Source organism: Phaeoacremonium minimum (genome assembly GCF_000392275.1).
Source record: "Phaeoacremonium minimum UCRPA7 unplaced genomic scaffold PA7_03_scaffold_363, whole genome shotgun sequence".
In the NCBI taxonomy this organism is placed as follows: Eukaryota; Fungi; Ascomycota; class Sordariomycetes; order Togniniales; family Togniniaceae; genus Phaeoacremonium; species Phaeoacremonium minimum.
The window spans coordinates 85544-106758 of record NW_006921267.1 but is presented as its reverse complement, the minus strand read 5'-3'; the positions used below and the strand labels follow the sequence as shown (position 1 = coordinate 106758).

At 47.5% G+C, this 21215-nt stretch overlaps 3 protein-coding genes across 3 annotated transcripts; all 3 read right to left on the bottom strand.

Annotated features, from left to right (window-relative positions):
- Positions 1 to 4823: 4823 nt before the first annotated feature.
- UCRPA7_4757 (putative sugar transporter protein) lies at positions 4824 to 6687 on the bottom strand (the record flags this gene model as incomplete). The annotated part of the gene is made up of 7 exons (XM_007917308.1): positions 4824 to 5194; positions 5248 to 5341; positions 5400 to 5829; positions 5889 to 5990; positions 6099 to 6140; positions 6194 to 6574; positions 6629 to 6687. The coding sequence occupies 7 exons, from the start codon at positions 6685 to 6687 to the stop codon at positions 4824 to 4826; spliced, it is 1479 nt and encodes a 492-aa protein (XP_007915499.1).
- A 1571-nt stretch (positions 6688 to 8258) lies between these two features.
- Positions 8259 to 10430, bottom strand: UCRPA7_4756 (putative fumarate reductase succinate dehydrogenase flavoprotein domain protein; the record flags this gene model as incomplete). Its single annotated transcript, XM_007917307.1, has 3 exons — positions 8259 to 9466; positions 9529 to 9675; positions 9725 to 10430. 3 exons carry the CDS (start codon positions 10428 to 10430, stop codon positions 8259 to 8261), a joined length of 2061 nt encoding a protein of 686 aa, XP_007915498.1.
- Positions 10431 to 13642: 3212 nt separating this feature from the next.
- On the bottom strand, positions 13643 to 14509 carry UCRPA7_4755 (putative quinate permease protein; the record flags this gene model as incomplete). The annotated part of the gene is made up of 3 exons (XM_007917306.1): positions 13643 to 13742; positions 13813 to 13977; positions 14034 to 14509. The coding sequence occupies 3 exons, from the start codon at positions 14507 to 14509 to the stop codon at positions 13643 to 13645; spliced, it is 741 nt and encodes a 246-aa protein (XP_007915497.1).
- Between the last annotated feature and the right edge of the window lie 6706 nt (positions 14510 to 21215).

The window sequence follows — 21215 nt, the reverse complement described above, 5'->3', positions numbered from 1 at the left end:
ATCCCGTGGTAGCCTGTAACGCCAGCGCAGAATAATGGAGCGGCCTCCACAGCTGAAAGACCTGTCGGTAGAACGATAGCATTGCGATAATGTACCGCTATGTATTCTTGAAAGAAGCCATCAGCAGCATGACCAGGCATCTTGCATCCCCCAAGTTTTGTACACCACATTTGATGGATTTGGCATTCATCGCAATCGAAGCAAACATTGGTAGAAGGCAAAAACCCAACTTCGTCACCAATTTTGAAGCCCTTGCAGTCCAAGCCCACCTGGACGACAACACCAGAGGCTTCATGGCCAAGTGTGATTGGGGGAGTGTTGGGATCGGTTGGTTTGAGGCCGAGTTCGTCGGATTCGAAGTTCATAAGATCAGAGCGGCAGAGACTACTGCATAAAGTCTTGACTAAGAGTTCGAATGGCTTTGCTCTTGGCATAACAACCTCATTGACGTGGACCTTATTATCTTGCGCGTGATACTGCGCTGCTTTCATCGTCTTGGGTATATCGGGGATCGCCATGGTCGCTCTATGGATGCTGAGAGATGTCGTTGATTATGTTATCTAGGAATATACAGCTTGACTTACCACAACTTTCTTTGAGAAGACTAATCCGCTTTGTGCTTTACAAGAAAGTAAAGTTGGAGGGTCGGTCTATTTCCAGGCTTTATATTATCATATCACTATGTTTTACCTTACACTGCATTTGTCTGGATATAACACATAATCGAGTCACCGAGAATCACCGAGTGATTAGTTCCAACGAAAATTGAGAGTCCCGGACAATGCACACCGTAGTTCAATTGTCTAAGTCATTTGGAGAGGCTGTATAGAGAGTCGCTCGATTCATTTTTTGAAGGTGCATCGAGCGCTCTCCAAGGATGATCTTAGAAGTCATGTGCGGAGAATAGCCAATTTTAGGCCTATGAGATGCGGGGAATTTGGGAACCACGTCCAGTAGGATGTTCACGGGGATGTGCCATTGTTGCTGCTACGGTAATTGAAGTCCGAAGCTAGCGGAGAAGTGCTTGATGATGAATTCCGAACCGGAGCAATGATATGAATAACCAGCCTCCTAAAAAAGGAGTGTACCCTTAAATTTGCGAGGAAGAAGAGTCAATACTTAGACTACCAGCAAGAGGTGTTGGTCCAGCTTTAAGATTGTCTATTTCTTAAGAGTGCAACATGTCAACCGAGAAGCTTATCCGAATAACAACCCTCATTCCTCGCAAGAAGGGGATAACAGAGGAAGAGTTTTACAAGTACTGGACGCAGACGCATGCGCCAGTATGTGTAGACTTCATGATGAGACACGGCGTTATCGAATACCGCCAGGTGAAGAGTCACAAAGCATAATCTGAACACATCAACTAATGGATTGTCATTAGTATCATACTCCGCCAGAGACCAAAGCTCTAGGAGAGGCAATGGCGAAAGCCGCAGGACGTCCAATGCTTAGCTACGATGGCATGAGTGACGCGTATGTTAAAGATTTCAAGACTTTCGAGGACGCATTCAAAGACCCAGAGTATTTGGAGAAGATTCGACCCGACGAATTAGCTTTCATTGACGTTGATAATCTACAAATGACGATTGGATATGATTATGGAGTTGTAGAGAGCGGGAAGAAAGTCACGGAGCATGCTAGGTCGTTCAAATAAAGTGCTTGGGGCCGAATTCAAAGCATGGTAATCAATTATGTGTCGAATATAACCAACAATAGACATAATACAGGAAGATGCTATGCCCTTGGCCTTCCCGCTTGTGATATATTACTTTGTTAGCCATTTGTCGTCGAATTCAGAAGTAGTCATCACCATTGAAATGACGGGTGATAGGGTTCTGTTATATGTTAACATTATTATACATCATGTTCTCCATCTTCCCAAGCCCCGCGAAAGTTTAGAACACTTTCTGTCAGCGCGGCATCTATCCTTCCGTTATTACCTATTCCTGCTCTGTTTAGGTCTTCGACTCCAGACATGGGTATAGGAAAATACTCAAAGAATCCCAAGTTCATAGGTATAGTTGACGTGTCATACGTGCCAAAATCGGCCCAGACGTCATCCCTTATCATCGTGGAAAGATCTGAAGGAAATGGAAACTCTGATGCGCTCGATGGCCATTGCCCGCCCGTTTGTTGTGACCACGAAGGAGGCGAGACTGACTGTGCCAGATCTGAAGTACTAATCGAGAATGCTTGCGCATTCTGAGGATCCAATATAATTGGTAGGTTAGGGGGCTGCTCTGGGCGAAAGGCGTTGTCTTGGTGCGCTTCAGGGAATTTGTGGGAGATCTCTTGTGGAATGTCCAGAGACCTACCATGCAAAAGGTGTGTTCGATCTCGTGGAGCTAATCCAGGAGACGCCAAATCTTGCATGATAGAACGCCTACGGTCCCTCTCCTTCGTCAGATAACGCGGTCGCTTCTCGCGTCGTCTGTGAGACGCGTTCCCCATTTCCCTCTCGACGACGTCGATGGTGGCATCACAGAGCTTGACAAGAATCTCCTTTGCCCGGGCCAAGCGCTCCCATCGACCAGCAAGCCTCTCCAAAACCATCTCCCATTGGACTAGACAACTCTTGAAAGTAGTCCATTCACTTTTCGCCATTTGTCGTACCTCTGGGCGATTCCAGACTATGAATAGCATGATGATTCCGCTCATTAGCTGGTAGTGGACATCAACCCAGGACGAGTCTCCCATGCCCTTGCTGACCCGGATGAATGTCAATTGAATGGTGGTCTTGGAAGCTGAGTAGCAGGTAGACCACGATTCCTGATTACCAAGGGTAGGTGATTTCGATACTGGTCGATGAAGAACAAGTAATGCATTCTGATACCAATATCTCCACCAATCCAGGGAATAAGTGGCCGGGTCTGAAAGATTAGCGGCATCTTCGTGCCAAAGTGACAATTCTCGTGCCATATCGGTGGTCCAGGACTCGATGCTTGAGCTGTGACTAACAGTCCGTGTTGAATCATCACTTCCAATCGGTTGTGTCCGTGACACTATCTCGCTTAGAATTCTCTGGAGTTTGATCCAATGAAGAATCTGGCATCTAGTCTTTTCCGATAGAGATCTGTCGGGAAGCTTGACATCAATTTTGGAATCGTCGACGGTGAATGGCCGACCAAGCATAGTACTAAGTGACCTGTCAAACCCATATGTGACCCAAAACAGTCTTCTTTTAAGATCGTTCTCTTCAGGTCCAGTTCCTGAAATCGCAATGGTCCGCTCCGAGTGAAACCCAAGATCAATACACATCCTCATACAGAGACCAGAAATGTACCATATAGGCGCGGATGAAGTGTTGAGAAGACATGAGAGAAGTAGTAGCAAAAGGCACTGAACTGTTCGAATGTCTTTGCTCTGCATGATGGAGCTGAGATCCGTCATGGCGTTTGCATTGAAGCTTTGAGCCAAAGTTAATGCCTCAGGATTCTCATGTGATAGATAGACTAGTGAAACCGTGAAAACAATGTTCAGCATGAAGCGAGTCCTCACATCTTCGTACAAGAGACTTTTTTCTGAATTCCGAGCATAGAAATTGGAAACCTCGGCCATGAACTGATCCTCTGTCAGGATAGGATACTGAACTTGGTGCTGGGCGAAGAAGATTTCAACGAGATTCATGGCAGTCTCGTGAGACGGTAGAGCTGCGTGTGAACTCTGAAAGCGTTGAGTTCCACTCATTGTCGATGGTGATGACCCTTGGGCACGGTCTTCTTGTCGTAAGGAATCGAAAGTGGCATGGGTTCGGCGGGCAGACTCCAAAACCGATCGAGCGAGATGCATACCTATTTCCAAAAGTAAGCATCAATATCTGTGTAATTTACCACACACATACCACTCGATACTCCCAAGAAATGAGCATCACCCCCTGCCTCCAGCTGGATCAGATCAGGATGCGCTTCTTCACTAGAATTTGTGGTTCCGGATGGTGTGGAGTGTCGTTCGACATCTCGTAATCGATCACCGGAATTCGCCGCTTGAGTGCGAAGGCTTTGCAGCTCATCTTCAAGACTTGCCAATTTGTCTTCTAAGGTAGAGATGAATTCCCGTGGGTGAGTGACTTTTGTTACAGGGTCTGTGAAATCACAAATTGAACCCGAGTTGAGGCAGGGTTGACACGCTGGGATTCCTACCGCGTGGATCAATAAGTCATGCACTTCTCAAGATCTGACAGGCCCATATACCTGTATCACATCTAGCTTTACGCTTCCGGCATCGACTGCAGGCATTGATGGTCTTCTCAGTGTAAGAGCTAGGGGTCAGAATATGCGCCATGGAAAGATGATAGAGGGGTAGCTCACGAAGGATAACTGCTCCATGTTCAGTGACAATAGCCTCAAGCTACATGTTTGGTTTCATCAGAGTCCATTGGTTTATTAGGACTTGAGCCACATGGAGTGAGTGGTGTGGAAGGGAAGCTGAAAACTGGGCAAATCGAGAATGCGGAGTGAGGGTGGCCGTCCGCCACGTTTAATAGTAGCGTGCCAACTAGGCGGCTTGGTCTTGACACGAGTGGGGCTTCCGTAGTCATCAGGCCACGACTATATACACACTTCGCGTTACCTAAGCACCATGACTACTATTATTTTTATAACTCGCGAACCCAGTTTCTTGATCATGACAATCCATAACACGGTAATTGCTTGAAAGTATTGTAGCTACAACAACGTCGTCCCATTGCTGGTGGACGACTATTATTTTCTATCTACATATTCTGATCTCCATTTGAGAGGGAGTAGCAGAGGAGCTACGGCCACTGCGCCTCTGTCAAGATCCATTGACTGGAGCATGAGAACAATCTAAGCTAGAGTGTTCTAAGCCTTACTACCTCCCTGGATGGCATCGACCTCAACATGCTCATGCTCAGCCAGCATCTGCTTTGGGGTGGCTTCGGTCTCAGAATGGACATTGAGCTTGCCAAAGTGAGAATCAAGCTCTTCCAATGTCTTCTTCTTAGTCTCTGGATAGCAGGCATATACCAGAATCGCAGCGAAGACGTTAAAAGACATGAAAATGAAATAGACCCTAGGTCCGATATTGGACACTGCGACAGGCCATACCTGACCGACAATGATAGAGCCCAAGGAAGAACCCGAGACTGAGAGACCAAGGCCCTTAGATCGAACATTGGCTGGGAAAATCTCAGACGAATAGATCCATGCGCACGGGCCGAATCCCATGCTGTCTGTTTAGTCGTTAATGAATGTCCAAAGACGTCAGACCAAACTGGAGACTTACACCCGACTGTGAAGAAAAATATGAAGAAAATGTTGCAGTAATTTGCCGATTGATTTGACTGGTTTGGATATGCCAGTTGAAGCGCGCCGTTGATCTATTGTCAAGCAATGTGAGTCATTTCAATCAGTCCATGGTAGCATGAGGGAGCTCACCATCAAGCAGAATGCCATGATAACTGCACCAATTCCCAGAGAGTGTCTTCGGCCGATTCGATCAATGAAAAACATTGCGCCAACGGTGCAGACTACTTGAACGGTTCCATCGATTCCAGAAGCCAACAAGCTGAGTTCCTTGGATGTTCCGGCGGCGATGAAATTTGTGGGCAAGTAATATCGAATTCCAGCAGCACCGCTCATCTGTTGCAGGAACGACAGTGCCCAAGCACGCCAAAGACGTGCCCAAAGTGCCTTCTCTGTCACGAAGACCTTGACAGAGTTGACGGAATGCTCCTTGTGCCAGAGAATGTTTGCATGAATCTCATCCAGCTCGGCCTGAACATCCATCAGGTTGGCGGTGCCACGCAGCTTGGTCAAAGATCTGCCAGCCTCCTCAATTTGATCATGCTCCATGAGCCATCGAGGGCTAAAATTTTTATCTATTAGCACAGCGCTTCATTGTTCCGTCTGGGGCAAATAAATTACCTTTCTGGTAAAAATGTAACTCCACCCAAGAAGATCAACGCGGGAACGAACTGCATAGCGTTTGACAGACGCCATTCCAGATCGACGCCGTTTCCGTAATTCCTGCACAGTCAACGATCAGTCAAAGAATCCATATGAATTACACATGTCATTGCCGACTCGCCATCGATGACAAAGATGGATGTGTCTAGGCTCCTGGAGTATTCTTACCAGAATGAGAAGCCATAGCCGACCCAGAAAGCCATAGAGATACTAAAAATTATTAGCATTGTCTGATCCGAAGGGATTGATATCAAGTAACCTACCCAAAGACAATTCCAACTTGATTGGCAGCAACGTAAGCGCCACGATGCTCGGCAGGTGCAATCTCACTGAGATATAATGGTACAGCAGTAGAGACTATACCGGTTCCAAGACCAGCTATAATGCGACCGACGACCATCATGGCGAGGTGGACTGCACCTGTCTGAATGGCAGCGCCAACGCAGAGAACGCACACGCCGATGAAGCCTGCCCATCTTCTTCCATACTTGTTGTTGACGGGCCCAGCGAGCAGAGAGAAACCAAAGAATTGACCGGCTGAGAAAATAGCAGTGATCAGACCGGTCTCTGCTGAAGAGGGGTTGTTGAGAGCTTTTTTAAAGCCAGGCGAGACGTAAATCGTGCTGAGAATACCAATGTCGTATCTGAACACAATTGTGTGAGCGAAAAATCTACGGATGAGGCAGGCAAAGTCTTACCCCCAAAAGATTGCTCCCATGGAAATGACGGCGCAACTAAAAATGAGCCAGCCGCTCATCTTGTGAGGGCGAGTCTTGACCAAAACTTCCGACATTGTTTCTGTGTCTTTGTCTGCTTTCAAGCAATTGTGACAATCTTTAGTTGTTTGAACCAGAACCTAAGATGGTAGGTATAGACATATCGCAACTGGGGACTAGATGACTATAAATATGTTGACTCAAGATCGGGGGTCAGTCGCTTGCCCTAGACCTTGCAGCGTCCGTCCGGTGGTGAATGACCTTGGAGTCTGCCAAATTCAATCAGGCACTCCAAAGAACCTAGATTTTCCTACTACCCCAGTGTGGGGTAATTGGCGCGCTAAACCGGGGTCTCCACGCGTTCTAACAGCGACGGAGCCACCGTCATCGTCCGCAATCACTCCACCGGCGGTTCCGTCTCGTGTGTGGAAACATTCCGCTAGTAGCTCGCTCGACGAAAAGTGGATGAGTTTTCGAAATCCAATTGTCTCAATGGGCATGCGATTCAGGGACTGGGAGTACCAGGCCAGGCTAGGAGGCTGCATGGTTGAACTAAGAAGCAATAATAAGCGAGGCGCCTGCACCTCGGCTCACGGGATCAAGGTCTTGTCTCCTATGGACTCATAGGTAATGACTATACTGCTGTTCTAATTACTCCAACAATGTCGGAGCCTACCGGAATAATGCCAGGAACAAATCCAATCCCACATTTGGCTCATCAGCGCTCCCATCGCGTGACGCCTCGAGTCAGTCTCCATACGTTTTCTACCAGCCCGAAATCTAGCCTCGTCGTTCAGCCGTCCCAACATATCACCCTACAGTTTCCCCCTGATCTGGACCCCATATGGGGCTCCCGAGGTCTTAGCGATGAAGATCGTTGCATGTCTTTCACGCCATCCCGCATAGTCCAGAACCAGTCTGGAACTGTACAATCTCTTGAACTTCTCAGTGGCAATGGTCGTGTCACCGGACTACTTGGGCTTCCGCGTCCACAAGGTCTGACTGCAGAGGTAGTCGAGATCGGTGGCGGTTTCCCACAACAGCTTCTAGATAGCAAAGATATATCCACCTGTGTTGCTGGCGGTACCGGGATAGCGGGGTTTTTAGCTATGGCTACTTCACCTTTATGGCAGTTTCATCAGAGAAGCAAGTCTTGTAGCCTTGTATGGAGTATACGTGGCGACGATTTCCCACTTGTAGAACACTTTCTAAGTTCTGGAGACCTCAATGTTAGATCATGGACGGCAATCAACATTTTTGTCACAGCTGGGGAAGATACGACTGGCTTGATAGGGGGCAAACCAACCAGTTGGTGGGATACTCACTTTGAGACCGTCCGACAACGATTCGCCCAAAATTTGACTTTCCACACCAGGAGGGTTACGGAGCAAGATTTGGCTGAATCGCAGACGGACAGTGGCATACTGTTATTTTGTGGAAGTAAATCACTACAATGGCAAGTGAGAATGTGGAAACTAGGTAGTGGACGAGTTTATTGCACCGATAGATAATGATAGCCTGCATTTCTTGCACTCTTGATTTCTTAATACATGCCAACCAAATAATAGAGAATTCGTTTAACACCATACAATGAAACTGCGCCATCTTTCATCTACTCATAAGCACGGACTTCAAATATGCCTCCAAAAACATTCTGATCGCCGTTGATCTCGAGGATCTCAACTCCAATCTTGGTCACAGGGTTAACGGGCTCTATCTCAGCCTCTCTCCTTGACAAATGATTGCCATCTTCAACAAATAGCTCCTGTTCTTCGCCCTGCTGGGACAAATCAGCAATCCTCCACTTCTTGACACAGAAAGGAATGTCTCGTTCCGGATGACCTCGTAGAACAGATTCTAAAGCATGGTCGAAATCGGTATCAAAATGAACAACCACTTTTGTCAACTTCACAGGTGAATCCCACTCCAATGTGAGCATTCGTCTTCCGTTTTCACCGGGGACCCAACAATTCGTCCTCTTGGTGGGTCGCGCCACTCCATTGCGAATGTTGCCGGCGGACCAGGCTTTCAATGGCGGGTCGAGAGTCAGGGCTAGGTTATGCCCCATAGGCCGCCTCACAGGAGTCCAGCGCTCGAAAGTGTCGACACCAATTCCGTCCGGAGGACTTTGCGTGCACTCATGCTCCACAGTCTCGAGCGCCGACACACGCGTAAGGGTCGTGCAAACTGCCACTGACTCGTTTTGCATGAAGCAAAGGAAGGCGTATTGGGTTTGTGGGTTAGAGACGCCAAAATCAATCACCAGGTCGTTTGAGCCGGGCTTGAGGTTAAACTGTGATCGTGCAAGCACTACCTCGGGAGTATAATTGTAAGGCTTGATGGATCCACGCAACTCGACGGTCAGCACCGTTTCTTCCACAGCCTGAACTGTGATGGATGCTTTTGGTACAGGTCCTGCAGCCAATGGCAGCATTTGAGCAAGACTCCTAGTGAGAACCTTTGGTGGACCGTTTGGAAGCAGCTGAGAGAGCTCGAAATCTGCCGAGCTTTTGACGGACTTCGCCTGCAAGACTAGATCCTGGGGATCTTTCAATTTGTAACCAGGAATATACTGCCCAAAGCGCATCAGATCAAGTTGAAACTTCTTCATATTCTCTTTTGTCAACAACTCAACCGGGTCGATAGCCATCTGCTTACACAGGGAAGCCGCAACACCTAGAGCATTGGAGTTGGCGCCGCATGTCGCCATAACTCGGGAAGAACCAAAGCCGACATGTGTTGCGGATATGATCCTTCCTCCGTACATCAAGTTCGGAATCTCGGAGCAAATGAAAGTGGAGAAAGGGATCTGGTAGACGCCTATTGCATGTGTCAATGGAAAGGTCTATCGTCATAAGAGGAGATGCCATGCCGCTAATTACCTTTCGAATGCCACTGGGTGCAGCCGTCAACTTCGGAAAAGACGCCATCAGCTGGATGAAGATCAATAGACCATCCTCCATACGATACAGCATCAGAATGGAAACGTTGTTCGACAATATCCTGTTGTTTGAGAATGGTAGGGCCGACTAGATACCGATCAGTAATAAGATGGCTCGTAAAGTGAACTTCACTCACTGAAACGTCTGCTTTCTCTCTTTCCCGGGATTGTGCCGACCCATTCAAGTGTCAAATTCTCGGCCTCGGGGAATCGTCCTGAGTTTTTGAAGTAGTCCCAGACACCATACACCACACTCCATAGTTCCCATTTGATCTTCTCGGTATCGTGTACTGTATCTAGGCGGCCACCGTATTCGATCCACCAAAGATTACAGCCCATCTCTTTTGTACTAAAGCTCTTGAATCTTGGAATTTCTGATTCAACGTCCTTCAAAGCGTATGAAGGGGCCACAAACTTGACTGGCCGACCGACATCCTTGGAGTAAAAATAGATTGAGTGGCCGAGAAGATGTCCGTACTCAGATGATGGGGCAAATAGTTCGCCGAATTCATCTCTCTTCTCCGCGCCGACCCTAAATGGAGCTCCGGCCAAGAATGAAAGCACGCCATCTCCGGTGCAGTCTATGAATTGTGGTGCCTTTATATTGAACTGAAGTGACGTCTGCGAAGAGAAGGCTTTGATGCTGCCAATTCTGACGCCATCTTTCTCGCAACCGATAAGGGCCGTGTTTAGAAATAATTGGATGTTGGGCTCGTCAGAGACTTTTTCCAATAAAATGGTATCTAAAATAAGAGGGTTTCCTTCAGGGTTTCGGTGCAAATTCTCGAGCAGGATCTCGTCCACGAGACCTCCTTCGCGTGCATAGCGATTGTTATTGAACATGTGAGACGTCGCACCCAGAATCCATAATCGAACCTCGCTCGAGCCATTGCCGCCCAACACTGGCCTGTCCTGAACTAGAACGACTGAGACACCATTCCGGGCTGCCGCAATGGCCGCAACTGTGCCAGCAAATCCTCCGCCACAGATGCAAAGATCAGCCTCTATGTTACGAGCCTGGAATTCACGCGACGCAGCAGCGGGCTCTTGGTGAAGTACATGGTCCGCGAGTAGTCTAGATGGCGCCATGGTGGAAAAATAAAAGCGCTAGATCAGATTCGTATGAAGTTATACTTGTCGTCAATTGAGAAGAATTGACATCGCAGTAGTCTTCAGGAGACGATTTCGAAAGACAACAATCTAAATATGATATACCCAACCGTCGGGTGCAGGAGGAGTTTTGGTATCTCCAGCAAATGCAGTGCATGATCAATCATCTTGTCTGTTTCTCCGTCAAAGTGGCGATATCAAACTGCCCGTAGTTGAACTACAACAATACGGAACCCCCGATCAGGTCTTGGCCATTTGGCACGCCTCGCCCTGGGCGGAACCACCGCCCACAATCCCCACTGCGACTTGATAGCCAGTCCTAAGCCGTTATTTCAGCCATTCTCCAAATTATCTCCGCTCAGAGTCACGCGAGGGGGTTTAGTTCGCTGTAAAGAGCGCTAAACATGGCCTTTAGTAGCGGTAGGCTGATGAACCCCTCGCTTGCCCATTAGCACACAATATTCAATGTTTCTTCACCCATTATCTGAATTCCTTAAGAAGTGGAACGCGACAGACTACCTTGTCCGTGCCAGAGAGAGGCATGAAGTGGATTCGAGACCACGTGTGAAAGTCACATACAATGGAGTCTGCCTTCTCCGGGTGTCCCGTACTACCGTGACCTCTGTCGATATGATCGGTCCGGCCGCTCGGATCAGCTGCAGCAATGGATGCCGACGCCCCAACTCGACCTCCGGCCCGTCAACAGCGGAACGTGCAGCTGCGCATCTCTCAGGTATTCTCGGCTTGCTCATTCTGCAAAGGGCGCAAGATCAAGGTGCGTATGCGCTCGTACTCTCGGATGAGATACGAAACTTATCGAGTTGATAGTGTGACGGTGTAGCCCCTTGTGGCGGCTGTACTAAGTTCAACCGTGGTGCGACATGTTCTCTCTCAACAAACAATGCACAGCATGGGCGTGATTATCCCACGTACTTACAAGAGAGAATACGGAAGCTTCAGGTTGATATCCGTCGGGCCCGCGCCGATCCCTCTGCCATTCCCTCAGGAAGCTCATCTCCGCCAGATTTCAATAACATTAGAAAGCCGCCTCATCAGACGTCTATGATCGACACTCTCATAGCGGATATCGGAGCGTTGCCAACATTGACAACTGCAGATTCACTATCCATCGCGGCTGACGGCCCATCTCTTTCCACAGTGGTTTTGGCGGCCGCGAGCCACGTGCCTCTAGCTTTGCTGACAGCCTCTGATCCAAGTACCGCTACATCCACTCATGACGCCCACCGTCTCTTGCCGAAAGAGAGCACGGGCTTACGGCTTGCTAAACACTATATCGAGCAGATATATCCGCGTCTTCCATTCTTCTCTGTCCAGGGCTTTTGGGCGCAGTTTCAATACGTTTACTCGAATCAGACAATATCTGTGCCACCAAGCCAGGATCTCTCACCACCCGAAGACCCAAACACTATACTCTCGCCAGACCGGCAAGATCCAAGTAGCACGCCTCTGAACCAGGGCTATAGCTTCTTCACAGTCCTTCTTGTTCTTGCGATCTCGACCGCCAGTCTGTCTCGTAGCACGGATAGTGTCATTACGGACCAAGCTCAACGCCTGTTCCAAGCGGCTCTGCTATTCCGCGAGTCTGCCATTTTGCCAAACACCATTGTTGGTGTGCAGTCATTGCTCTTCCTCATCCAGTTTGCGACTCTCAATCCTTCAGTCCTAGATGCTTGGTATCTCATCGGTGTTGGGATGCGTAACTGTATTGATCTTGGTCTTCACCAAGATCCACAGCCTTTGGCCTCAATCAGCGCAAGCTTGCTTGAAACTCGTCGTCGACTGTGGTGGAGCATGTACTCTTTCGACCGGTCCATGTCTCTCGGCTGTGGGCGACCAGTTGAGGTATCTGATGCTGTGATCGGGGCTGCACTGCCCTCTTTTCGAATCGAGTCTACTGCTACAGACGTAGAGGTTGAAGGATACCTTCAGCGATATCGGGTTTTGCAACTTCAATCATTGATCTATGACTGTATGAGCGAGAATCGAAGACCCGACGATGACATAGCGGCCAAGGTCAACCCTCTCATGGATAAGCTTTCTGCGTGGCGCCAGAGCAACTCACTCCAACACTCACAGAACTTGGTTGAGAGTGAGTGGCACATGGGAAGAATGTTGCTGTTCAGACCATGTCGCCTTATTCCTGAGCGAACGCCTGATGAGCTTTCTGAGCTCTGGATATCTGCTCTTGCCTTTGCTTCTATCTACCGACAGCTAGTGGAGTCGAATGGCATTTTCTACGTACAAATCGCATCGGAAAAGGTGTACTGGACAGGACTCGCAATGCTTTACAGTTACTGGCAGCTCCAGAACCTCCGCACGGACATCCGTCCTGTAGACCTTTGGCTTGCTACAAAGGATGTCACTTACATTCTTCGCGCTCTTGGTGAGCGATGGGAGGACGGCAAGATCCTTGGTGGGAGATTTGAAGAGATCAGTGCACGTGCGATTGAGATTCTAGAGAGCGATTCCAATAGCCATATCGCTGCAAGCCTGCCGCCCGAGATAGTCTCGTTCAGCGAATATGCTAGTCTAACGAGTATCTGGGCTGCTGGGGGCAGTGCAAAGGGTGTTACAGCGGGTCTCCACAATGCCGACGACGATCTTCAAGACCTCATTTCCGAGCTTATCAGAGGCTGATGTTAATAAAATTCTTTAAATAGATATAATTTTTCAAAGCTGCATTCGGCCCACAAAAATGTACTACAGGCTACTGTTTGACATGGTGTTTGGGCACAAATCGACCTGCAAACCCCATCCTTTGAAGCAGAATCACAACATCAGTGGAGTTTTCCCTTTGATCTTGGACTTACAGGTCTATAGATACGTATTCATAGTCTTGTTCATAGGGGACTCCTCTTCGGCGTGTGCGAATGGATGTCATGGTCTCTGGCATCAAGGGCTATGTTGTTTGACCTGATAGGCCATTACACCTCCTTCTCGCCAGCGTGCTCTATCATCATTGGGATCTCTTTTGTAGTACGGGAGCTATGCGGAATCGAATAAGGGGCATCGGTGTTATAGCCACTACTAATGGTTAGGATAGTGTACGTCGAGATTAGGATAAAAAGTAGGTGTAGCTCTGGGTAGAACTTACAAGATAATGTCCATTTGATCGATGGTAAGTCCCTTGGTCTCGGGTAGGAGGAAGAATGCCCAAGCGGTTGCGACCAACATCCACGAGGCAAAGAAGTACCAAGTGCCGTAGCCGAAAGAGCTGAATATATACGGCAGAGCTTTAGTAATCGGGAATTGAATAGCCCTTACGGAAGTATCATTAGCAATAGAATTTGTGGTTAATTCAACTCAACTACTCACCATTGTACCAAGGCAGCCCAGGTTCCAGACAGGTTTCGCAGTGCACCGGGGAAGATCTCTCCGGATACAATCCATGGAATGCCATTCAGTCCAAAGGACCAGAAAATGGAGTAGATCATGATCATGGCTGTGGCAGCTTGACCGCCTTTGGTAGTTGAGTCGGATAGAGTGCCACCGGCTGAGATGATGTCGGCCGGATGGCCAACTTTGACGTAGCTTCCCACAAACCAGAGACAAAGTGAACAAGCTAGTGACGACACAATAACTGGTCTTCGTCGACCAATGAGATCTACCAGGAGGATATAGAATATGAGGGACGCAACTGCCTTGACCAGACCGTATATCCCAGTGTAGAGGGCAACGTCTGAGATACCGATGGATCCAAATAGGGTAGGCGAGTAATAGTTGATAGCCGAGGCACCCGAAAGGTTCGCAAGGGTGAAGGCGCAGAAAACGAGAAAAACACGGTTTCGCATTCCTTTGCGAGAGAACTCGGCCATGGCGCCGCGGAAAAAAGCCCATGATCCACTACCATATGTTGTCGCAATAGAAGCCTCTTCTGCTAATCTGTTTCGAATCATGGCAATGTCCTCTTGTACATATGGGTGGTCTGAGGGCAAATTTCGCAAATCTTCAAGGGCTTTATACGCTTCCTCTATCTTTTCTTTGCGCATTAGCCACAGAGGTGATTCGTGGAGGAAGAAGCCGCCGATGAACAAAAGTCCGGCAGGTACCAGCTGAAATGCCATTGGTATTCTCCAGCTAATTGAAGAAGCAGTAGACATATGCTGAGTAATGCCATAATTGATCCAGAAACCAGTGACAGTTCCGATCTGGTATGCCACTTCAAACAAACCGGTCAAAATACCTCGAATCGAAGGAACCGACAATTCGGCAATGTAGCTAGGTACTGTTGCAGTGATAGCACCGCAACCAAGACCTGTGAGAACCCGTCCGGCATCTGCAAGAGCAACTTAGAACCTATCTCCCCACTCAAGTGATCGTACTCACAAATGAGGCCAAGCTGATTTGTTGCCAGTGTCATCAGAATGGCCCCGATGATGAAGACGAAGACATTGATCTGGAGTGCCCATTTCCGGCCAACCCGCTCGGTGACTAGTGGAGTGTCATTAATTTCATACAATCTAGAAGAGCAGGTTGCTAGCGTTTCGTGACTTACTAAAATAACAAAATAATGCTCCAAAGAAGGCACCCGCCTGGAAGGCTGAGGTTATATTGCTCGAGATGCTACTTGAAGTGGCCGAAGTGATCCCAAAGTCGTTTTTAAAGCTGTCACGGGCTATGGTGGTTCCAACAAAGGCAGAATCGTAACCAAATCTGCTTCGTTAGAATCGCCAAGCCTTAGTAATTGAGGGAAAGAAATACTCACAGCATGGAGCCGAATGCGATAATCAAACTTTCCGTATAGAGGCGCCAGTTATACACCTCCCGAGGGGTGGGTCTATCTTCAACAGCTCGAAGTCCGCCCATGTCGCAATGCCAACGGAAAGGTAGTAATTGGTCTACAACTCGATATGTTTCCAGAGAGACAAAATAAGGTCTACGAGGTATTCGCTCTCTTACTGCTTTGTGTTAATGGGCGGTCTTGAATTGTTCCTGGGCCACACTCCTCTTAAGTCCCCATGGGGTAACAAACACGGCCCGTTAGGTCTGGCAAGCTGGAGGGGCTACTACACGAATCTGATCCAAGATCCTCAGTCAGATGTGTTCCTCATTGGAGAGATGAGATCCACAAGAAGCTGGAGTATAGCGAGCCGATCGCTTACGCTAGCCAGGTCCTATCAAACTATTCCGATTGCCGACCAGCAGAAGTCGTGTGGGTTGCCCCAGTCTTTAGTCTAAACTTCACCTTGGAGAAGGTGGTGAAGAGTCCCAATTGAGATTTGTGATGATCAAGATCATCAGTGTATTTTATCGGTACGGTATTCCACTTGATCTAATGTTCCGAGGCGGTGTTTCTTTCTCACAAAGTCAAAAACAGTCGGGTACATGGCTTAGATCCAACCGAGGCCCCCACAAATTATTGTGATTGATTACTCAATGATGCATGCCTTCACACGATTCTCAACTAATAAGCATGGAACATACATATCGTTTAGCCATCCGCGATAGATACTTTGATAGCTTGTGTGCAAAACAACAAGCGAGTGACTGACACTGCAAGAAGGTCCATAATAGCGGCAATTTACCCAAACAGTCATTCTGAGCGGGAAGTTACTACGCAATGACCTCCACAGCCGCTAAATTGCAGTCTCCAGGAGCCACACCATCGCTTCTCGCATCCGCTAAACTGAAACTGGGTCAAACGCGGCACATCTCAAAACGTGTTTGCTACTTACTGTTCGGTGATGCAATTGATCATATTTTCAAACATCACTGAATTTTGACATGTCAGGAAGTTCAGAATTACAACTAGAAATTAGACTAAAGCAATCTCCTAGTTAGAGCTGTGCGGCGCTGGAATTCATCTAGGCGAGTCCATTATTTCGTAAGCTTCGATTGTTGTACTGCAACTTCTGGAACTCTGAGAAAGAGGGCTGATGGGCCTGAGACCAAGGCGCCATTTGCACACAAGAAATCATGTCGTCCTGGTTCCTGCGCTCCAGCTCGAGAGCTGTGAGCGCGTTGTCATGCCGTCAGGGTGTGACTGATTGTACCCAATCCAACCGACTGATAGCACATAGATGCTGGTCGCGATACTCGACAAGGTCCAGTAATGTAGCGACGCCCAAGGGACGGAGAGATCTGCCTAGCTGGCGAAATAGGTCCGCCTTGTTAGGTTTCGCTATTATGGTCCGATGCTCGTCGAAGTTTATCATTTACAATCAAAAACTGAATGTAATTGCATTAGGCTGCTGCAGCATCGAGCATAGCATATTGGAAAGCGGAACCTAGCTTTGAAGACGATGATGACTCGCACAATACACCGCCTGGCATGATTTCCTATAACGAGGTTGAGAAACACATCTCCGGGGATGATTGTTGGGTAATAATAGACGTAAGCTGGCCACCATGAAAAGTTGCTGCTGGCTCATTGTCCTAAAACATTTTATTCAGGGACATGTCTATGATGTAACAAATTTCTTGAAATTACACCCTGGGGGCAGGCAGGCTATCCTTCATCATGCCGGCAAGGACGCCAGGCGAGTACATCGACGCCGAGACAATACAGTCTGATATCTTGTGGCACTTCTAATAGGCACAACAGCAAGCTTTTCTGCCAGATTCACCCATCCGATGCCATAGGCACGCTTCCCCCAGAAGCTTGTCTAGGCCCTGTGGATCCTACTTCACTCCCGATAGACATGGAAATTCCGGATGAGAGTGCATTACGACAACAAGCTGCAAGGGAAAAGATGCCTGCAGCGGAACAAATGCTACTTCTACAAGATTTTGAGCGTTGGGCGGAGCAAGTACTTAGCGACACCGCCTGGGCCTATTACCGTAGTGCAGCAGATGAGGAGCGATGTAAGAAGATCGAGTACTATATATGGTTTAGCTCGCACATTATTAACTTCTTTCTACTGTAGCATTTGACGAAAACCGGACCGCTTTCCAAAGATACTTCTTTCGGCCTAGAGTGCTTCGGGGCGATATGACCAATGGCAGTACTGAAACGACTTTCATGGGAATTGACACCAATATGCCACTGTTCATCTCTCCTGCCGCGATGGCCAAATTGGGACATCCTCATGGTACTCACGGACAAGAGGGCGTGAGACGTGTGATTCAGAGTAAGGCCCCCATGGGCAGTCCGAAACTGAAAGTCGAGATGTTTCCAATAGCTAATTAGCTATACCTAGTCCTTCACGAAGAAATCTCAAATACCATGCGCAACATTGGTGCTGCGAACGTCGGAGAGCTAAAACCTGAAATGGTTGGCCCAGCGGGGCCATGGATAGGACCTAATCGGCCATGTTATGTGCCTCCCGCAACACCTAGAGCATAATGATAGAATTCTTCAAAGTCATCTGCGATTATCTAGATACAACCATCCCGGCTGGGAAAAAACATATACAAATGGCATGTACATTAACCCACAATTGAGGCATTCGTTTGTCTATTCATTCCCTGTAATCATGGTGAGAGAAAATAGACAAAGGTTGGTGTGGTGAAGTGGTAAGCTGATATAATAGACTTGACTGCCATTGCCGAATAGCGAAGTATGTTGCGATGCTTCATTATTAAATCACCCAGTGGCTCTCATGCCGTCAGATGTGCCTTGTCGAGTGATTATCAAAGCACTGACGAGATCTCAGTTTGTCGAAGTCGAACTCCAGGCCGCCACTGCAAGTGGATGGAGATCGGCATTCGCTTAAGCAGTGTGAAAGCCCCCATGCAACCTGTCATTCAGCCTTACAGACCAGGGTCCTTATGTCCTCCGTATTATCTCCAATAAGCTTGGTACCTTACCTTTCAAAGCCGGGGTGCTTCACTCCATCTTTTCAAAATAGCAGACCAATCACGAGGCTGTACTTCGAGGTAGGTTCAGGTCTTATTAGTATGTAGTCAGACTAGAGTAAGATACTACCATACTAGGGATTATGATTGCAAAGTTCTCAAAGAAAATCAATTGGTTCGTGATGGATCATATCACAGCATAAAGAAACATAATGCAAAAGTTGCTGGTAAGAGCCCTATATTCTCTGACTGTGGGAGTGACGTTGGTGGGCTACATGATTCATATCCAATGTGTATCACGTCTAGTAACGAATCTCGTATTCACATATGCCACAAATGTGCAACTACTCACCTGAGTTCAGAAGGATGCATCAGCGAGGCTCGGCACGGTTCTGAGCAAGTCAGCCGATGGTAGTACCGACTTTGATCGGTCGAAATGCAATCGACATATGATAATTGCTGCTTAAACATTGCCGGTAATATATAGCTTTGTTATGTCAGACCTCTAGGGAAAGTTTTTCGTCTTTTTTTGCTACATGTGTGTTCTTCGAGTTTGAGTTCCTCTTAAATGTGTCAAGATGGGATTTATTCATGCATGCATGGATGCACTCTTGTATTTGGTTACCTTCACTCCGTTCAATCCCTTCGACGAGATAGCGCAACTTCCCGTTTTTGACAATACAGAACAAATCCCATTGCAATCACCCTCGCCACCCATATATCAACCCGAGAATTCATCACCAGGTTTTACATGCCAATATCCATCATGGCCGCAGTGGGAATTTTGTCAGGGGCCAGATTCCCGAGATTGTTGGCTCCGAGATACGACATCAGCATACTCAGATTATTCGCAAATAGACATTAATACTGATTGTAGGTAAAAATGCAAATCTTGGCTTTTTCAGAAACTTAATGTTCTGCGAAGATGAAAACCCGGAGAATGTTCCACCTGGGATTATACGAGAGGTAGGTGCCTTGGCCAAATTTTCTTTTTTTTTAAAAAAAGAAAAAAATACAGAAACCAAGTGCATGACTAAGTTGATCTTCAGTACTGGTTGGTGGTTCAAGGAGACATTCCAGTATGTTATCGGCCTTACTACCTGTGTCAAGCTTTCTAACTTCCCAAGTTGTCTGCCGACGGGTTCAATAAAACAAGTGGGAAAGTATTCAATGGTACTTTCCCCGGGCCTCTTATTGAAGCCTGCTGGGGTGATGATATCGTGATTCACGTAACAAACAGATATGAGAACAACGGCACTACCATCCATTGGCATGGTATTCGGCAGCTATTTACGAATCAAATGGATGGCGTCAATGGTGTGACACAGTGTCCAATCGTAAAAGATGACACTTTTACATATAGATTTAAAGCCTTACAATACGGAGCCACCTGGTATCACAGCCATTACTCGCTTCAAGCAAGTTCACAAAGATCCACTAGGGCCAATACGTACGCTAACAATGAATTTCTCAAACAGTATCCCGATGGACTTGCCGGGCCTATGATCATTCACGGACCGTCAAGTGCAAATTGGGATATTGACATTGGCCCAATCCTCATACAAGATTACGTTCATGATTCAGCATTCATCGTCTATCAACAGGAGGTTACTCCCAATAGCTTTGCCCGTGCTGATAGCATAGTGGTAAATGGCACTGGACATGACCCAGTCACGGGTACTGGAAGTTACTTTGAGACAGTCTTCACTCCTAAAAAGAAACACCTCTTGAGGCTCGTCAATGGTTCAGCTGGAACGCATTACATTGTTTCATTTGACAACCATACGATGACTGTCGTCCAAAATGACCTGGTGCCTATCGAGCCATATACCACTACTTCCTTGAGTATAGGAATTGGTAAGCCTCCTATCCTGTTGACATTAACCCATGCTAAGTCCCATTAGGGCAACGATATTCCGTTATAATTGAAGCAGATCAAGAGCCGGGTGATTACTGGATGCGTACTCACCCTGCCTCGGGGTGTAACGGTTTCAATTCAGGTATCTTTACTGATACATTTGAGCCATTCAACGTTACCACTGGGATCATCCGTTACGACAATAGCAGCAATGGATTGCCAACAAGCAGCCCTCACATATATAAAAGAAACTGCACGGATGAATTAGCAGAGAACTTGCATCCCAAAGTCCCGTGGTATATTGATAGACACCCGCAGAATAATATCAGTTCAAGCCGCTTCACTGCAGCGCATCAGAACGTGTCTGCCGGCCCTGGAGGTTATGAGCATTGGATGTTGACACCAGACTTTCTTTGGCTTGATTTCGGAAGCCCTACGATATTGAATCTTGATAAACATGATTGGAACAAGAATTTTCATGTAGTAGAGGGCAAGTTCTCCGTCCCTCGAGTCAGATTTGAACATTGTTTTCTTCTTGTAAATGCCTATTTCCTAACTATTGATTCTAGACAAATTCGACAGTGGTTACGTCTTCATGATCATTGAAGCGTCATTGAATTCGCCCACAGCTCCCAATACGACCATTCCCCAACGTAGGCAATATATGAAATCACCCTTATCTAGAGCCTAATTATCTAATGTGTTTATAGTATCTCATCCCCTTCATTGGCACGGTATGGATGTCGTTCTTTTGGCGCAGAGCAATGAGACCTTTGATCCGGAGAAGAGCTATGCCACCTTCAACTTCAACAATCCTCCTAGACGAGACGTGATCCTGCTTCCTGCTCACGGCTTCATCGCAATAGCCCTGAAACCCGACAACCCAGGGGCATGGCTTGTGC